The sequence below is a fragment of the Carex rostrata genome, chromosome 22 (genome assembly GCF_964058835.1).
Source record: "Carex rostrata chromosome 22, lpCarRost1.2, whole genome shotgun sequence".
Taxonomy (NCBI): Eukaryota; Viridiplantae; Streptophyta; class Magnoliopsida; order Poales; family Cyperaceae; genus Carex; species Carex rostrata.
This window is the reverse complement of record NC_135939.1, coordinates 4,469,090-4,487,092: the sequence shown is the minus strand read 5'-3', so window position 1 is coordinate 4,487,092 and position 18,003 is coordinate 4,469,090. Positions and strand designations below refer to the sequence as shown.

General features: G+C 33.2%; 1 protein-coding gene and 1 long non-coding RNA gene across 3 annotated transcripts; one reads left to right on the top strand and one right to left on the bottom strand.

Moving 5' to 3' along the window:
• Positions 1-13,161: 13,161 nt before the first annotated feature.
• Positions 13,162-15,391, top strand: LOC144574229 (TATA-binding related factor (TRF) of subunit 20 of Mediator complex). 2 transcript variants are annotated; one of them, XM_078324135.1, is made up of 4 exons: positions 13,163-13,310; positions 13,408-13,738; positions 14,526-14,615; positions 14,929-15,391. In XM_078324135.1, the coding sequence occupies exons 1-4, from the start codon at positions 13,297-13,299 to the stop codon at positions 15,157-15,159; spliced, it is 666 nt and encodes a 221-aa protein (XP_078180261.1). In that variant the 5' UTR covers positions 13,163-13,296; the 3' UTR covers positions 15,160-15,391. The 2 variants fall into 2 exon arrangements, with proteins under 2 accessions (XP_078180262.1, XP_078180261.1); XM_078324136.1 differs by lacking the exon at positions 14,526-14,615 and having other exon boundaries at positions 13,162-13,310.
• Positions 15,003-15,875, bottom strand: LOC144574231 (uncharacterized). Its single transcript, XR_013518148.1, has 2 exons — positions 15,618-15,875; positions 15,003-15,531 (listed from the first exon to the last, which is right to left on the bottom strand). It is a non-coding gene; the product is annotated as an uncharacterized LOC144574231 (long non-coding RNA).
• Between the last annotated feature and the right edge of the window lie 2,128 nt (positions 15,876-18,003).

Sequence of the window (18,003 nt, the reverse complement as noted above, 5' to 3'; positions counted from 1 at the left end):
GCTGCCCCTCTGAAGCCATCTCTTTGACGTGCTAGACTTCTGTTTATGGGTTTTGATTTTGCTTGTGTATATACCAGTTTTGCTGGTAAGAATTTGGAAGAGATTTTTTCGGTCACAGAGACTGATGCTCTGATACCATGTTGAATTTATGCAATTTCTGAGGAGAGATTATTTTGGGAAAACAATAATTTCATGCATTCAGAATCTTTACACTGTTTTCATTCCTATATATATTACAAACATCTAAGCTACTGTTTTGTTACCGTTTGTACCTTGTACCTATGTACAGTATACCTATTTGTTGAATATATGCAAGGAGGCCCCTTTACTTCCTTGATTTAATCCTAGATCCTATTTCTCAACATTCTCCTCATTCAACTAAGAGGACTTGTACATTTTTTATCTATAAAAAATATTATAAAATAATAGAGAAAGAGTACCTTGATTTTTCGATGTTTAGAATGATTGGTGAAATTTTTCCGATCTAAAGTTTCGATCGGAAAATTATTTACCGATCTAAATTATTATTATTTTTTCTTTTTTTCAGTTGTTTTGGATTTTCTATAATAGCTTTCTTTCGACTTCAAAATTTTTGGTCCTCAAAAGATGGAAGCCACAGACCAGGGTCGGAACTAGAAAATTGAGATAGAGGAACCTGGATGAATAAGAATCATATAATTTTATTTTATGAAGGGGGTTAATAGTGATATTTTTGTAAAATTTAAAATTTTCAAGGTAAAAAAATGCAAAAAATTTGAAGGATAGGGGAACTTAGCCCCCTTTTCTTACCATGTACCACAGCCGATTCAAACTGAAAAGAAATTTTACCAATTTTTCTATGCATGGAAATTTGAAGATACTCTTCCTCTTTTCTTCTATTATTTTATAATACTAGTTAAGTGTCTGTGCGTTGCAACGGAAATTGAAATATTGTTATGATTGTTTTCTTTAGATGTGATTAATTTTATTTTATTTTTTCATTATGTATTAGTCAATAATGAAAGAAAACAATAGCTTTAGAGTTTGATAATATATATATTTGCATTGTGAGCAATTAATTTTAGTAGAAATTATTAATTGTAAATAACTCTGAAATAAATATCAAATCTTTCTTACTGCATTGATGATGTATTAGTTAATAATGAGAGCATACAAGAAGTGTTTGATTCTAAAAATATGCCAAAAATAATTTATTACACATTTTTAAACTAATTATGATAAATTTTGTTTCTTCTGGGATTACATCATGGCCATCACTGGCCTTGACAGTATTATTTTCAGCTTCACTAACTCTTCTAAGTACAGCGTACAACGCACCATTTTTGCTTCTCGACCTACCTCGAGATTTGCGCACGAGCCATCCATAGGGAACTCCAAGCACAACCCCAAATCGGGTTGAGAGGTTCGAGCAATCAACACCCAGAAACAAGGAAGAGGGAAAATCAACCCAAATCGATTTTGTGAGAGGGAGAGTATAGCAATGGAGGAAAGAGAGGAGTAGCAAGGAGAACACTTAGAAAGAGAGGGTAGGATATAGAACTCGGGGGAAAGAGAAAGCAGCACCTAGAAAGAGAGGAGCGGTGTAGACAGCAGGGTGCGCTCCAAGTTGTCGCCTGCTCAGAGAGAAGGGACGCGTATTTTGAGTTGGGTAAAAAAAAAGAGAAAAGGTAATGTCCCCCGAGCTACAGTCCCCCAAAAATCCCCGTGTATAAAAGTCTTCCGTTTTTAGCTTAGTTCTGACGCGTTTTTAACTGCCACAACTGCTATAATTTCAACTGCTATAATTTTAAGTACAATATGTATGTTTACAGAATTATATGTATATGTTTATAGGATAATATGTGTATGTCTACAGGATAATATGTGTATGTTTACAGGATATTTCAACTGCTATAATTTTAAGTACACTATGTATGTTTACAGAATTATATGGGTATGTTTATAGGATAATATGTGTATGTTTACAGGATAATATGTGTATGTTTACAGGATATTATTTGTATGTTCACAGAAGGTGGTCCCCAACAGTTGTCACGCGTTTTCGACAGCTGTCACGCGTTTTCAACAGCTGTCACGCGTTTTTAACCGCTTTCACGCGTTTTTATGTTTACAGAATTTGTTGAATTAGTTTACATGATTTAGTATTGATGTTTACAGTATTTAGTATTGATGTTTACAGAATTAGTTGAAAATCTCCGGGGATTTTTGGAGGACTGGAGTTGGAGGACTGTTAGCTGCTTCCAAAAAAAAAAGGTACGTGGGGAAGAAATCAAGACGCGCAGAAAAAGAGAAGTCTCAAATGAAACAATTTCTATGTATATTTTCATGTGGCAGGTACATGAATAACTAAATTTAGACTTTTATACATTTGACAACATGAAAAAGATGTATAAAATCAAAAAAAATTATTAAATGCTGAGATTGAAATATGCTTTTAATGAGTGGCTAAGATATACTCAATGAAGAACTCAGATCCTCTCTGGATAAATAGAGCTTTGGATCCTAAAAATTTTAACGTGATATTATAGTAGTCCTGATTCTAATTTTCACTAAATAAAATATTCTTAGCGTTGAATTTAGACTGGGTTGTGGATTACACTAATTTCAAGCTCATGATGACAGCATGATACATGTCGAGCTGGATTGAATGCATAAAATCATTACCTCATGCAAAAATATTAGATATCTTACCGGTTGATTGCTATACTAATGCGCTCCATCATTGCATTAAAATTTTGCAAGGATAATAAATTTAATTACCTCCGCACTTGTCGCTCTCAATACCCTCGTTTCTTCTTCCTTCTTTGGCACTAGTAGATTTCAACAAAACTAATAATGGATCGTGCTCTTGTGCAAAGGCGGAGCCGGTTTTTTTTATTAATATCTAACATTAAATAAAAAAAAATACAAAATGCCCACATTTTTTGAGAATTTTTAAAAATTCCAAACCGCCGAAATTTCTGACTTTTTTTTTCTTTCAGGATCGAATCCAGGCGGTTCTGTAACTTTTTTTTTATTTGACATTCTGATACTGACTCGAATATTAAATGTTTCATTTCTGATTTTTCTTATTTTAATTAAATAAAAAATGCCATGATTTATTTTACTTTTTTTCTCATTGTTGTAAATAACGGTATGCGGTCATCGGACGAACAGGGTACCGCTAAGCGATTAATCGAGAATAATCAAGAATAATCGGCCTTAATCGGAAATAATTGGTTGATTAATTGAAAAAATTCATGACAGTTTGGTCATCGCCAACGACTAATCGGCCGATTAATCGGCCGATTAATCGGCCTAAACGGACGTTTTTTACAACACTACCTTTTCTATTGAAATATTAAAAATATTTTTATATTTCTTTAAAAGTATATGAAATATTATATAATTGAATTTACTAAAAATACTATGATAAATAATCCGGTTCAATATTTTTCAGTTACGATTTTTTATAGCTGTAAGAAAAATTAAAATATTTTTGTGTATTACTAGAAAAAATAAAAATATTTTGGATCTGAGTTATTTATCCCAATTCAAAATTAAGTCACTTCTGGATAAATAAATAAATTATTGTGGTTCTTCTAGCACATTCAATTTCTAAGGTACTTCATCTATTTCCCTAGAAGCTATATTATATTTTTAATATTTTAATATTTTTCTAAAATAACTTCTAGAGAAATAGATGGAGTACCTTAGAATTTGAATGTACTAGAAGAACCTTGATAATTTTTTCATTTACCCAAAAGGATTTTTTAGCAGGGATCAATAACTCATATCCAAAATATATTTTTCTAGTAAAACACATAGAAATATTTTAATTTTTCTTCCAACCACAAGAAATATCGACTGAAAAATATTGATCCGAGTTATTTGTCACAGTCTTTCTAGTAAATTCAATTCTATAGTATTCTATATATTTTCAAAGAAATATAAATATATTTCAACAAAACAATAAAAAAAATCATTACATCTTCTATTAATTAAAATATAAAAATAAAAAATGAAACATTTTATGTTCGACTTTGTACCAGAATGTCAAATGAGAAACACATTTACAAATAGGCGATGTAATGAAAGTCCCTAGCATGCCGGTCAAATAGGCGATTTTCATGCAAAAAAAACAAAATAATAATAATCGGAGATTTTAAGTGATTATGTAATAATGTTCGTACAATATCCAATGAAATGGGAAAACTGCCCAATGGTGGAATTTTGACATGTATAAGTTGAATTCGGGTCTAAATTAGGTATTTTATGTTAGAGTCGAATTTAATTTATTAAAATTTTATTTTAAAGCAACTTATTTTGATCAACTGCATAACCCTCTCCTGGTATATTAGTTTAAATCATTTTGATTCCCAGCACAGTTCAGGTAGTCTAAGATATTGTCTTGAAAAAAACCGGACAGTCTAGGACTGGATCGGACGATCTGGGGAATCGAACCATACTTATCCAGCCCTGTCCGAATCAAGGATAGGGCGGGTCTTAACAAGATTTTTAGTGGGTTTTCTCCATTAGATCCAGACTAACTCAGGCGGTTCTAAACCCGTGGACTGGACCAAATCATACCTGGATTAAACCCATACCGGACCGGACTGACCCGGACTGACCCGTGAAAACCCGCCCCAAGACCTGGACCTAACCCATGGAAACCCGTCATAACCCGTGGAAAATTGGACCAAAACCGACCTAAATCCGTCTGGAACCCGACTATCCCGGGTAAACCCGTCCGAAACCGGACCAACCCAGAGTAAATCCGCCCCGGACTGGACAAAAACCAAACTAACCCGGACTGGACCATGGCCGAACCGGACTAAACCCAACAAATTTTTTTGGACCGTGACCCAACCGTGCATTTGTGATGTTTAATGTTTTGATGTTTTTGTTTTCTAAATAATTGATAAAGAAAAATAAAAGACCGGACCACAAAGATCAAATCGGACCATGGACCGTGGTCCTTAGCACAGATTTGGGTCATTCCCTCTAAATTTGGACTATCTAATCTGAACCGTGCAAATCGTTAGATCGAACTGAACTGTTTATGAAACAACAGTCTGAGAGTTTAATGAGCAGTGTTGTAAAAAACCAAAAATTTTATTTCAATCATATTCACAAAAAAAAAAAAAATTAAAACACCTTCGTTTGATGAGAATTCGAATTTTATTCGATATAGACATTTGACAACTCTAAAGACTGAGAATCACCGATTTACTCTGCAGCTCTAGTTCAGCAGCCTCCAAATGCCCTGCGGCCCCAATTTTTTTAATGGCACAGATGTTTAATAATTGGCACAAATACCTAAGTTCTGTGAAACCTTCTGATTTCCAAATTGGCACAAATATCAAGAACCATTTAGAGCCGCAGAATTCAAATATCAAGAACCATTTGGCTCCATTGTTCTGGTTTTAAAATAACTATTGAAATTAGAAGCCCTATTTGGAGGCTCATAGACTGAACGCAGCGGCGTTAAATTGTGCGACTTGAATAAATGTTGAATTTTTTCAAAATTGAGGTGTTTTGAGTTTAATTCTTTTTGAATTAGAGTAGAAATAAAAATTTTGGTTTAAAAAACGTTCATTTAAGCCGATAATTAGCCAATTAGTTGTTGACGGTGACCAAACCATCATAGATTTAATTAACTAATTGAACAATTAATCTCCAAATATAGTTGTTTATTTTCGATTAATCGCTTAGCGGTATCCTTGTCTGTCCGACGGCCGCATACCATTATTTACAATATTGGTAATGAGTATTCTTCTTTTCGCATCAAGTCATTGCAGCTTGGTGATAATTTCGATTTGATTTTGGATTGTTCATGTTGGATCAGGTAATATTTTAAGTCCTACACAAGTGCCTTCAGACGATGTGCACTAAGAAACCTCACAATGGCGTCATATTATTTGTATGGGATGACGCTAGTGCAATACAACATCTACTATGATGTTTACAATCATGACACTTTGCCACTGTTTCTCAATCGCACTAGCTTGAGCTTCCTCCCCAAATCACGTCTACAGTGCATTGAATGAATTTGTGTGTTTTTTTCAACGAATTTCAAACTTTTAATATGATATAAAACGAATTTGATAAAATACAACTTGATGACGTAAACGCCTGACTTTTTGGAATATATCAAAATGTGCATTTGGAAGATGATTCCGTAATGTTAAAGAATATTTCCAATATTCGCACTCGTATGTCTTTTTATCAAGAGGTAAATTTTTTTGTTTTGATTCGGAGATAGTACTCACAGTCACAGGGATGTATATTGAGTTGTTGACACTTGAGGTCACTTCATACCTTGTTTTCTTTGATTGGGTCACATGACAATGCTTGCTTATTTGTCTCTTTTATCACATGAGCAAAAAGGTAGAATCAATGGGACCAAATTGGAGAGAAGTGTCATCTTCGAGTAAGTTTCTTGGATAAGTTTAGATGCAATCTACAATAATTAAAATAGTTACTATTTAAAAATAGAGATTTTTGGAAAAATGTGATAATAGTGTTGATGTGGTGCTATTCGAAATAGTGAAAATATTTTTTCTAACCATTTAACAGATGTGTCAGTCTTGTGCAGAAATTTTTTTTTTTTTTTGAGGAAAAAAAATTAAGAAAAATAAGAAGAAGAAGGAGGTTTCATTTATATTATAGACAAACTCTCGCCACGCTAATTGAATTATTCTATAATTTTTATATTCCGAGTACGAACGAATCAAAACCAGTCTAGAAAGAATTTTTTTTATAAACTACAATTTCAAAAAAAGATTATTATGAAACCAACATGATTACTTTTATTTTTACAAAAATCATAAGAATCAAAATGTCGTTTCGATTCCGAAATGGCAATTTGGTCCCAGGTGTTTTTATAATTTTTCAACATATTTTTTTTCTCGAAATCTGTGAAAATGACTGGGATCGAAATACCATTTCAGTCCCCCCCCCCACAAAAAAAAGGGACCAAAATGCTATTTTGGTTGTTATGGTTTTTGTAAAAAAATAAAAATAATCATGTTGGTTTATAATGGTTTATAAAAAAATATACCAAAATTATGATTTTCATCTGACGTCTAAAGGCATATTCGGCAATAATTTTTTTTTTTTATAAAGATTTGATTTATTGATTTTCAATTTGTTAATCCTCAGGTTAAAAGAACTTGTGAGAAAAAAAAACTTGCACATAAATGTTCGGCAAGGTTATATGAATTTATTTCAGGAAATTAGATTTTTTTTTTTCATTTTATAATTAAAAGGTTTGTAAAAGTTGCTATCAAGCTCGGTTAAATGCATTGATACTAAGAACCAATACATGTTAATATAATTAGATAATTCGGATCTTTGATATTTGCATAGATGCATTTATAAAATACTGAATTGATCATACACTACGAAATGATAAATGAGTGAACTGATTTACAACGTTTATTCAGAAAACAAAAAATTACCTTTCCTACGGGAATTAAAATGGATATTGAATTTGGACCGTCGAACATTAAATGTTAACAATTTTTCATAAGCCCGCTTTTGTGTTCACTGAAATTTAAACTCTCAAATTATCATAATTACAAAATATAAATTATAATTAATGTATTACAAGCATATTAAATAGTTTATGAGGAGACTAAAAGTAAAACAAAATTTCAATTAAATATCTATAAAAAAATAACGAAAGTGACTAATTAAGCACCTCATGTAGGATGGTAAAAAAAAAAATTATAGCTCTTAACTTGATCGAGACTCGCATATGATTCTCTTGTTAACGGTTCATTCATTATTAGACTGAGCTGTTAATGAGTCAATTTACTAGGGGCTTTGTCCAGAATAAACGAGTTTAAGCTGGGGTCTAACTCGGTTAGGTATGAATTTGTTGATTTCTATGAATTTGTGTGTATTTTATGTTGTCTAACTTGGTCCAGCTCGGTTTAAAAAGTTTGTATAATTTATTGTCTTCTTAAAACAATGTCCAGACAAATTCAGTAAACCAACTCGCCTGCTCGGTCCACACCTCGCGAGCCAGCTCGTAATAATTACAAGCTAAGATTTCAGCTTAGCCTCTCAAGTTTGCTCAGTCCAGCTCACTCGGTAAATAAACAAACCAAATACAAACTAAACCCAACTCGTTGCCACCCCTAATCTCTTGCTTTATCTTAAGATCTTCCTCTACTTGTGTGTTCATCTTCTTCTTTTTTTTTTTTTAAAAATCACTTTTTTAATATTAACTTAATTATAACTATTGAGTAACACCGTGAGTTTTCTAAGTATCATTTTTCTCAACTGCATTTATAGCTTCATTCATTATGAACTATATATTACATTTAAGTATTAACCGACATAATTAAATTACATATTTCTGATAGAGATATAATTGCCAAGATAAATGCGCATAAAAGGACGGGGGATCCGATGCTTGGGCTTTGAAATCATCAACTGCCGTGTCTATGTTCGATTGGCCAATTTCTTATGTACTTTGACATTTAATGAAAAAAAGGGAAATGAACAACCACAAAACAAAGAAAAGAAAAGAAAAAACAAGAAAATTTTAACATCTGTTGAACAAAAAAATAATAAAATACACAAATTGAAGATGTTATTTTTGACACATCAATCAAAAGTCAAACATGAAAATTTTACGAGTTACTCCCTCTCTACTTTGGACAAGTATTCACTTCAATATTGTAAAAGATTTCCTTCACTTTATGGTTTGAGATTAACTCTCAGCTACTTTGAGATTCGACACATGAGACAATATTATTGGGCTTTGAGATTCATGCCAAGTTAAACAAAACGGCCCAGATCCAATAATTCTAAAAAATTCTCTATTACACTAATGAGGAGGATCTGAATTACTCCACCTTTTCCTTCTCCCTCTTTGGTAAGGGTGAAAATGGAGCAGATGTGGAGCATATAGTGGTAAAATCATATTATGTCTCTTTTTAATTTTCATGATACGAATACAGATTAAATATCAATCGAATATAGATACAAATATAGATTAGATCAGAAATTTATTAAAATAATATAAAAGTTATTACAAAAATGCTAAAATTCCTCGTATTATCTAAATATAATAGTGAATAACAATATTTTTTTTTCATAATATATATTAAAATATGACATATATCTACTATTTGAATACGGATATCCATATCCACACAGATATTCAGATATCGAATATTAACATCTAAATTTTCAAATATGAATTGAATATGAATCGAATATTATCCATATCGTTTTCACCCCTACTCTTTAGACATTTCTATCAATCTCTATAACGACTATAAATCATTGTATCCATTTATAAATAGGACTTATAATTGGCACAATATTTTGAATGTATTAGGAATATATGATCAAAACCAAAATAAAAACATAATTCTTCAAATTATAACTTAATTTTAACAACGCAAATTGAAGAGGTAGGGGTGTCAACGAGCTGGCTTGGTCCGAGCTAGGCCCTGGCTCAGCTTGTTAAATATGGACCGAGCTATAGCCGAGTGAGTTGGTCCTAGGACATTCGAGCTAAAGCCTCAGCTTGAACTCGTGGCAAGCCAGCCCGAGCTAGCTCGCTGGGTCTAACTGGATCTTATTTTAAGAAGAAAATAATTCTACAAAAAATTTGGATCAAACTGAATCGAGCTAAACAGTTTAAAATGCACATAAATTCATATAAATTCACAAATTAATGCCTAGCCGAGCTAACTCGCGAGCTGGCTCGTTAATAGCTCGGTCTAGTAACGAGCGAGCTGCTAGCGAGCGAGTCAGGTGCGAGTCACGATTAAGCCATGAACTACAAGCTTTTTTGCCACCCCTAATAGTAGGGGTGTAAACGGAGCGGATTCAGAGCGAATAATGCTAATATCATATATGTATCTGTCTTTCAATGAGTATATACGGATACAGATAGTAAACAGATATCAAAATTTAAAATCAAATCCGTCTTAAACGGATACAGATACAGATACAGAGCGAATAATCTACGAATACAGATTTAGATACGGATACAAAACAAATAATTATCGGATAATTGAGTTATACACTTTAAGATATAAAATAGTGCCTTATTGTCTTAAAATAATGATTGAAACTAATTTAACAGATATCAAAAGCATATTATATTCAAGGATTAAAATTTTAAATAAAAAAAAAGTAAAAAAAAAAAGAGAAAAGGTTCTTGTCCACTTGCTTTTGTCCACCATCTGTCCACTAGGTTATCTATTCCCAGTTTAACTGTCTTCAACTTCCGCTACCGACTTTCCAGCTGTCATATTCTCGTATTTAAACATGCCTCCGCTACCGACTTTTCTTTTTTTGAATTTATTTCCCAAATTTCAGATCTGATCAGATTTAGCTCGCGATTGCCTTCCTCTTTCGTCGCGACGTAAGATTCAGATCGCGATTTGCGATTGCCTTCCTCTTTCGTCGCGACGTAAGATTCAGACCGCAATTTGCGATTGCCTTCCTCTTTCTTCTTTCATTCAAACGATTCAGACGTAAGATTCAGATGCCTTGGGTTGATCAGCCGGGCTAGAATGCTTCACCCGCCTTGAATCAGGCGAAGGTTGTTTAAGCGGTCGGGACATGATTAGTGAATGATTATCACGCACCAAAAAACCCTCGCTGATTTATAATGCCTGGATCAGATCCCTCTCTCTGTATATAAAATTGGGGACAGGTGGGGGCAGAGACTGGATTTGCTCTTGCTACTGGTACTAATACTTACAAGAGGGAAGTTAGGGCTGAAACTGGAGGGTTGCTTTTCGGGGCAAGAAAGGAGGTAGAATTGATCTACATGGCTTTGTTTTTGCCGTTAAAAATCAAATCGCGGTCTGAATCCGAATCCGGATTTGATCTACACGTCCTTTGATAGATTTTTATATGTCTCAAGGTAATTAAATGCAGTTCTTTTCTCTTTTGATCAAACCGATTTTGAATTTTGATTTTCCTAATTAATGCATAGGTGACAAACGAAGAGGAGCAGCAGCCTCAATCATTGATTTCCCTTCATCAATTTGTTGTTTGTTTTACCTTTGCTCTTCACGAATTTTCGAGTTCAATGGGATTGAAGATCTGTTTTTAATCGTGTCTGGTAAATTTACTACAAATTTCGAAAGATTTTCAAGTTTGATTACATTGCACAATCGTCTCTGGTAATTTTCAAGTAGTAGCAGCTCAATTGTCTATGGTAATTTTAAATGATACATGAAGTAATTTAACAGGATACATGAAGTAATTTGATATATGAAGTAATTTTACTTTACTGGATATATGAAGTAATTTTACAGGATACGTGAAGTAAATTTACAGGATACATGAAGTAATTTGATATATTAAGTAATTTTACTGGATATATGAAGTAATTTTATTGGATATATGAAGTAATTTTGCAGGATACATGAAGTAATTTGATATATGAAGTAATTTTACTGGATATATAAGTAATTTTACATGATATATGAAGCAATTTTACTTTACTGGATACATGAAGTAATTTTATAGTATGCAGGAAGTAATTTGATATATGAAGTAATTTTACTGGATATATGAAGTAATTTTACTTTACTGGATATATCATTGATTTTGATTTGAATGTTTTTGATCGTTTGTTTTGTAGTTGGTTGAAATGGTTTTGAGTGTCATGCAATTTGAGACGCCTGTCAAGGTAAATGGTTCTTCATTAATCCTTATTTGTCTGTAAGTATTTTTTTTTGCTTTTTTATTTTATTATCTCTTTATTAATTTAATCTTTTTATTTTTGTTGTTGAAATACTTTAGTACTCTTTAATGCGTTTTATTTTGTATGATACGGGTTTGTATGCATGATTACACTGCATATGCTTTTCAGTTAGGTAAATAACTTGTAAGATTATTTTGTAATTCTTATTTGTTATAAATCAAATTTGTTTCATTGTTTATTTTATTATTATCCAGAATGACATCTCAAAAGAACGTGTTGTTCTTGTGATGAAGCTTCTTATTCATCCGAACAATGAACACATGAGGTTTTTAATGTAAAAGTTATTTGTCCATAGTTTTTTTGTTGCTATTATGCTATTCTGAATGTTGCGGTGAATATTTTTATCTTGTGTTGAACAGATGTTGTTTGTGGTGAACAGATTTTGTGTGTAATGATGGATGTATGTATAGATTTAGCAATTTTATAGTATACATGGTATTATTTTATGGTTTATATTTTGCAATTTTACAGTATACATGATTGTTTGCAGGTTATAGTTTAAACTAAAATATAGCATTTTTTTCATTTTATCTTACAGTATAGATGGTAATATTTTATGGTTTAGTTTTAGAAATTTTACAATATACAAGATTCAATTGAAAATTTACAGTATTATGTGAAAATTTTACAGTATAGATGATTCAATTGAAAATTTACAGTATTATTTGAAAATTTGACAGTATACAAGATTCAATTTTACAGTATATATTTTACAGTATACAAGATTCAATTGAAAATTCTACTGTATACAAGATTCAATTTTACAGTATACAAGATTCAATTTTACAATATACAAGATTCAATTGTAAATTTTACTATGTAGAAGGTTCAATTTTACAGTATACAAGATTCAATTTTACAGTATACAAGATTCAATTTTACAGTATACAAGATTCAACCCATTGCAGACGCTAATAACTCTAACTGCCAATAACTGCTAATAACCGGTAATAACTAACTCTAACTGTCAATAACTTCCTATAACTGCAATTTCCGAAAGTATAGTTTGAAAGTACATTTTTTTTGTCATGTTGTGCAAGTTGGAATCTTTTTCTAACTATCATGGGACCACTTCAAATAGTTGCTAGATGTTTTGTGATTAACTGATATATTTTATGTGATATATTGTATAATTATACAGCATGTAGAAGTAATTTTACAGTATTCGCGCAAGTTAAAGCTGTGGACAAATGATGGACAAAAGACTGTGGACAATTAGACGCTTTCAAAAAAAATTAACGCTACTGTAGCACCATTATCATAAAAACAAAATTAAATGGGAAAGTGAATCCTTCTGGATCGAATCGGATCTCACATCGCAAGTGCAGTGGTCATCTTCCTCAGAGGTAACAAAATATTTGATTTTAGATCTTCACCGTCCGATCAGAATCCGGTTATGCACGGAACTCTTCAATATTCGTGCTTAAGCGGATCGAACGGTCAAGATCTAAACTTTCTGTTACCTCCTGAAATAAGAATTCGCGTACCCGCATCTGGGCCGCCTCCGTCTGAAAACCCAAAACCTCACTGCTCGGACAGCCTCCTCCTTACCGCCGTCGCCCACCATGCCCGTCAAATGGTACCTCTCTCTCTTTCTCTCCCCGTCCCCCCTGGACACTCGATCCAGAACCAACATGCCTCCTTTCTGACTAAAACTTAACGCTCATTCTAAACAGGTTGATGTACTGGCAACCGAACCCAGGCACGACGCTGACGAGCCAAGTAATGACGGAGGCGTGCGCCGTCGCTGATTCGTTCCCTGGAGTTTCGCGTGACGGCCGGTGGCGATCGGTGATGACCTTCTACCGCGCGGTCCCACGGGAGCAGTCCAACCCTCCCCCAGCCGATTTGCCTCGCGACCTCCTCGGCATCTCCCTCCACGACCTACCCAACGAGTACCTCTTCGTCATACGCTCTCAGAGGCTGATCATGCGGGCCCACTCGTCAGTCCAGACTGTCATGGACAAGCTCCAGTCTTACAAAGGCCGCTTCTTTATCAATTTCGAGGTATGATGAGATAGTCAATTATCCAGATTTCTTTGGTATTATTTAACATATTTGATGGCAATAGTAAAAAGAAAAATTAGTTCATAATTGTGAGTACACTGAGGTGGATTGAATAATTCACTTCCTTTGTGACATGGATATACAGGTGTGGTATCTAATGCAATACTGATATGGCTGTACAGCAACTTTTGAAATCTAAATAATATAACAATTTTTATATTCTTGATGTCCATGTACACTTGTTCATGTAAATTACTGGTGGCTTAAATAAAATGACCAACTCATTTGTGACAAAAACTCATATAAGTATATCAGCGATATATTCTCTTTTTTTTTACAAGAAAATGCTAAATTAGTAAAATTTACAAGTGGAGAAGGTAGACTGTGACTTTGATGACAAAGCAGACTACATGCGCATGATTTATTCCAGAGTAGTAGCTTTTGTGTAGTGGAGAGTGGAGAGTGGAGACTGCTTGCCTTTTTTATAGATAATCCTCCATTGTGACTGATTGTGCATCTGAGCACGGCAAATAAATCATTTTGACATGCCAGCTGGCTTATCTTTTATGTGCTGTATGCTTATAAGACACATATTCATACCTGATACTGGTACAACATCTACATCTGAATATCCGAGTGACATAGTTCATGGGTCAAATAGTGGCTTAATTTCATGGTTTGCAGATGAGAAATAAGGCTTAATTGGCTATGAACATCAAATGGTGACTAAATTGTTTAGTGTTAAGTATCTTAATTCTTCATTTTGTTTGTTGCATTGTGTATGCAGGGATTACAGTACAAATGGGGTGACTTTAGATTGAGGATTGGGAAGTGTCTTAACATACCTAATGAATCTCTTCGGGGAATTGTTATGGAGGTTGTTACCCAGCACTTTTTTTAAATTTTCAACAACTATTCCAAAATCGATTTCAGTTCAGTAACTGAGCTTAATTTAGGGGTAATTAAGCTTCATGATTGCAGTTAAGTTCAGTCTCACTCATCCTATTATTATGTTTTCAGTTAAAATGAGCATGCTTGTTTTGGTGTATTGTTCATGTTCTGTAGATGGCACATTAAATGATAAAGAACAAACCGATAACCAATAAAAAGGTATATTCATATCAATTCGTACAATATGCATCTTTAACCTCCACATTTCTCCATTTTCCTTTTACTTCTCCTAACTGCAGGTGGAGTACTTACCCTTGTCATCAATAGATAAATCCCACAGAGTAATGGAAGAATTCTATGAGATATGGCAAGAGGCATTTGCCAGCAAGTCATTGGCCGGCCATTTTGTGAATGCCGAATCCAATTTTGCGGAGTACGGGCTTGGGGACAGTTACACCCCTCAGCACACGGCTGTACTTTACGGGACCTGTGTTTTTCAGGTCATATCTTCTAATAATAGAAATCAGTAGGTTTGTTGTGTATTTTCTCTGTATATCTGTTGTCATCACGTTTTATGCTCTAGTGCAATTCAGCAACTTTTAGTGATGTCAGTTCCTTCTTTTCTGGTGCTCAATACCATTATTTCACTTGAAGCCTGACAAAGGATGATTAGTTTACCAAAAATTGATGCTGTATAAATCAGGTTTAGCTGGTATCAAATGTTATGAACTCACTTTTACAGCACCATCCTGTTTTGGGTGCCTGTTTTTGTGTATGTCTGTGTTTGAGGTTGGGATTCTGGCATGGGTGAGGACAAATGAGATTATTGCAGACCTCGAGTTATGTATTCTAAGCTGGTTATTTCAGAGCGAATCAAGTCAAATTGACAGATAGTTGCTTACCTGACTCTTGGTTGGCTGTGTTGGACCCTCCCGTGTTTAGGGTTTTTTTTTTTTTGAGTTATTGGTGACTGACTCAAATCGAATACCGTATGCCTAGCTAGTTGCTTGAGACCAAGCAAGTCAAATTGAAGGATACTTGCATAACTGTTTGATGGTTTGCGGACTTGTTGCTATTTTCAGTGGTAGCACTGGCCGTCCATGTCTGGTATCAATCTTGCTTGGCTCAAAATACTGGTAGCTTTACTAAAATTGCACTCTTATCTAAAATAGACAGGTCTTATAAAATAACTTGGAGCCAAAAAGAAAAGAAAATAAATCAATTGTTTTATTTTTACATGATCTGTTTGTACCGGAGTGTACTGAATGTTCCTTCTACGTTGTTTGCATTTTGATAATTCTTTTATCTTGTTTTCAATTAAAATAACTAACAATGATAAGTCAAGTTATATATTATTTTGAAGGGGCTTTTCATTGCTACATATTAGTGTGACACACGATGGATGACAACCTTTTTTAAAGGGGTTCTTAATTCAACATTTGAATTTTAGATAGTGAATAAGAAAAATCATCTTGTTCTCCAAAAACATTACATGCTTAAAACATTATAAATTTTCGATTTCAGTTATAAAATGAAGAACAAACTAAAACACTATCATTTAATGTAATACAATAAAAAACAAAATGACTAAAAAGAAAGGTCTCGGACGCACGGCCCAAAATTATAAAATTTGGTGGAATTTGTGAGGACTTGGGTGAAACTTGTAGGAATTTATTGAATTTGGGAATGAATTGAGATTTTTAATTAATCTGATCATAGGTCTAATTTAAAGATAATTGATTAAAGAAATAAAAAATGATAATTTTAATTCAATTGATTTCTAGCTTGTTTAAACAATCACAAACAAAGAAATATTAATAGCTACTACAAAACAAAAAATCAATAATAAGAAAAATATTTCATAACAGTTGAGCAATGACAGCCAGGAAATTAGTTAGGATTAGGGTTTTGCTAAAAAGAATGTGCATGCTGCTGGACTGGGGTTTTCCCCAGTGAATTCAAATCACCTAAGTTAACATAATATCATTATTTAAATTTGGTCTGTCTGATTAGAATTAGTACAAATATTAAAAAGATTTTGTACCTTTTACCTCAAATTGAATTGGTCCGGATTGTGATCTGACGGTCTGGATTTAAACAGAAAATTTTGTTACCTCATGAACTTCTCAGTTCGAGTTGTCATGAAGTACGAGTCCACATCTTTCTGTTAAAATTGCTAATATTGCACAATTTCAGTCTCAGAATAATCTGATTCGAATTTAACGTGTTAGATTAGCAGTGATTTCTTTTAAAAAATGATCTCTTAAAATTTATGTGATTCGTATCAAATTGTTCCTATAATTATATATAGTTATAACTTTGAGGCATAACGGAAATAATAAGGGCATAAAAAAATAGGTTTAGTACTAATTTTCCAAGTATGCGAGATCGGAGGTACAAAATTTGACTTGATAGTAGTTTATGGATATTTAAATTTTGAATTTTGAATTTTTAAAAATAATAAAATATTTTATATCGAATCTAGGATAGGTTTGAAGAATAATTAATAGGCGGATTAATAAATTAAACTGTAATCACAGAGAATCATTTTTAGTTTTCAAGACTCAGGTGTGTCCGCTTCCCCTCCATGTGCATTGGTGATTGGTTCACCACAGTGAAAACGAGAAACACGTGTTTTGTCAGGAGCAGGTACATACCAGCTGATAGGAAATAAATCTGCTGCGATCCTACCCGAAATTTTTATTAATAGGAAATATAATAAATAAATATCCAAATTGAAGAACGCTTTTGGATTTTTTCGAGATATAGGGAAAACGCGATGATTAATCACGGTCTCTGGCCGTTATGGTTTATCACGAACAGGATTAGCGATGCTAATCACACATATTAACTTAAAAAAAAAAAAAAAAAAAAAAATTATGTCCGTGACTATCAATCACGGCCAAGCAAACTATAGGCAAATGATGTTACTTCATAGGCAATTTCTGTCCGTGATTATCAATCACGGCCAGGATTATTTATTTATTTTTTTTTTTTTAGTTAATTAATAAGTACGGTGATTAACATCGCTAATCCTGTCCGTGATAAACCATAACGGCCAGAGGCCGTGATTAATCATCGCGTTTTCCCTATATCTCAAAAAAATCCAAAAGCGTTCTTCAATTTGGATATTTATTTATTATATTTCCTATTAATAAAAATTTCGGGCGATCCTACAGTTCTAATCTCAGCCGTTTATATATTTTGAGATTCGTGCACCAAAACTAACACCTTTTAAGATTCCCACACTGTAATAAATGAAGGGTTAAAATTGAAATCGCAAGACCCTGCGATCCTGTAAGATCGCAGTAGATTTGCTTCCCCAACTGATATATATATAGAGTTAGGCTGGGGTGCTATGGATAGCATAGTGG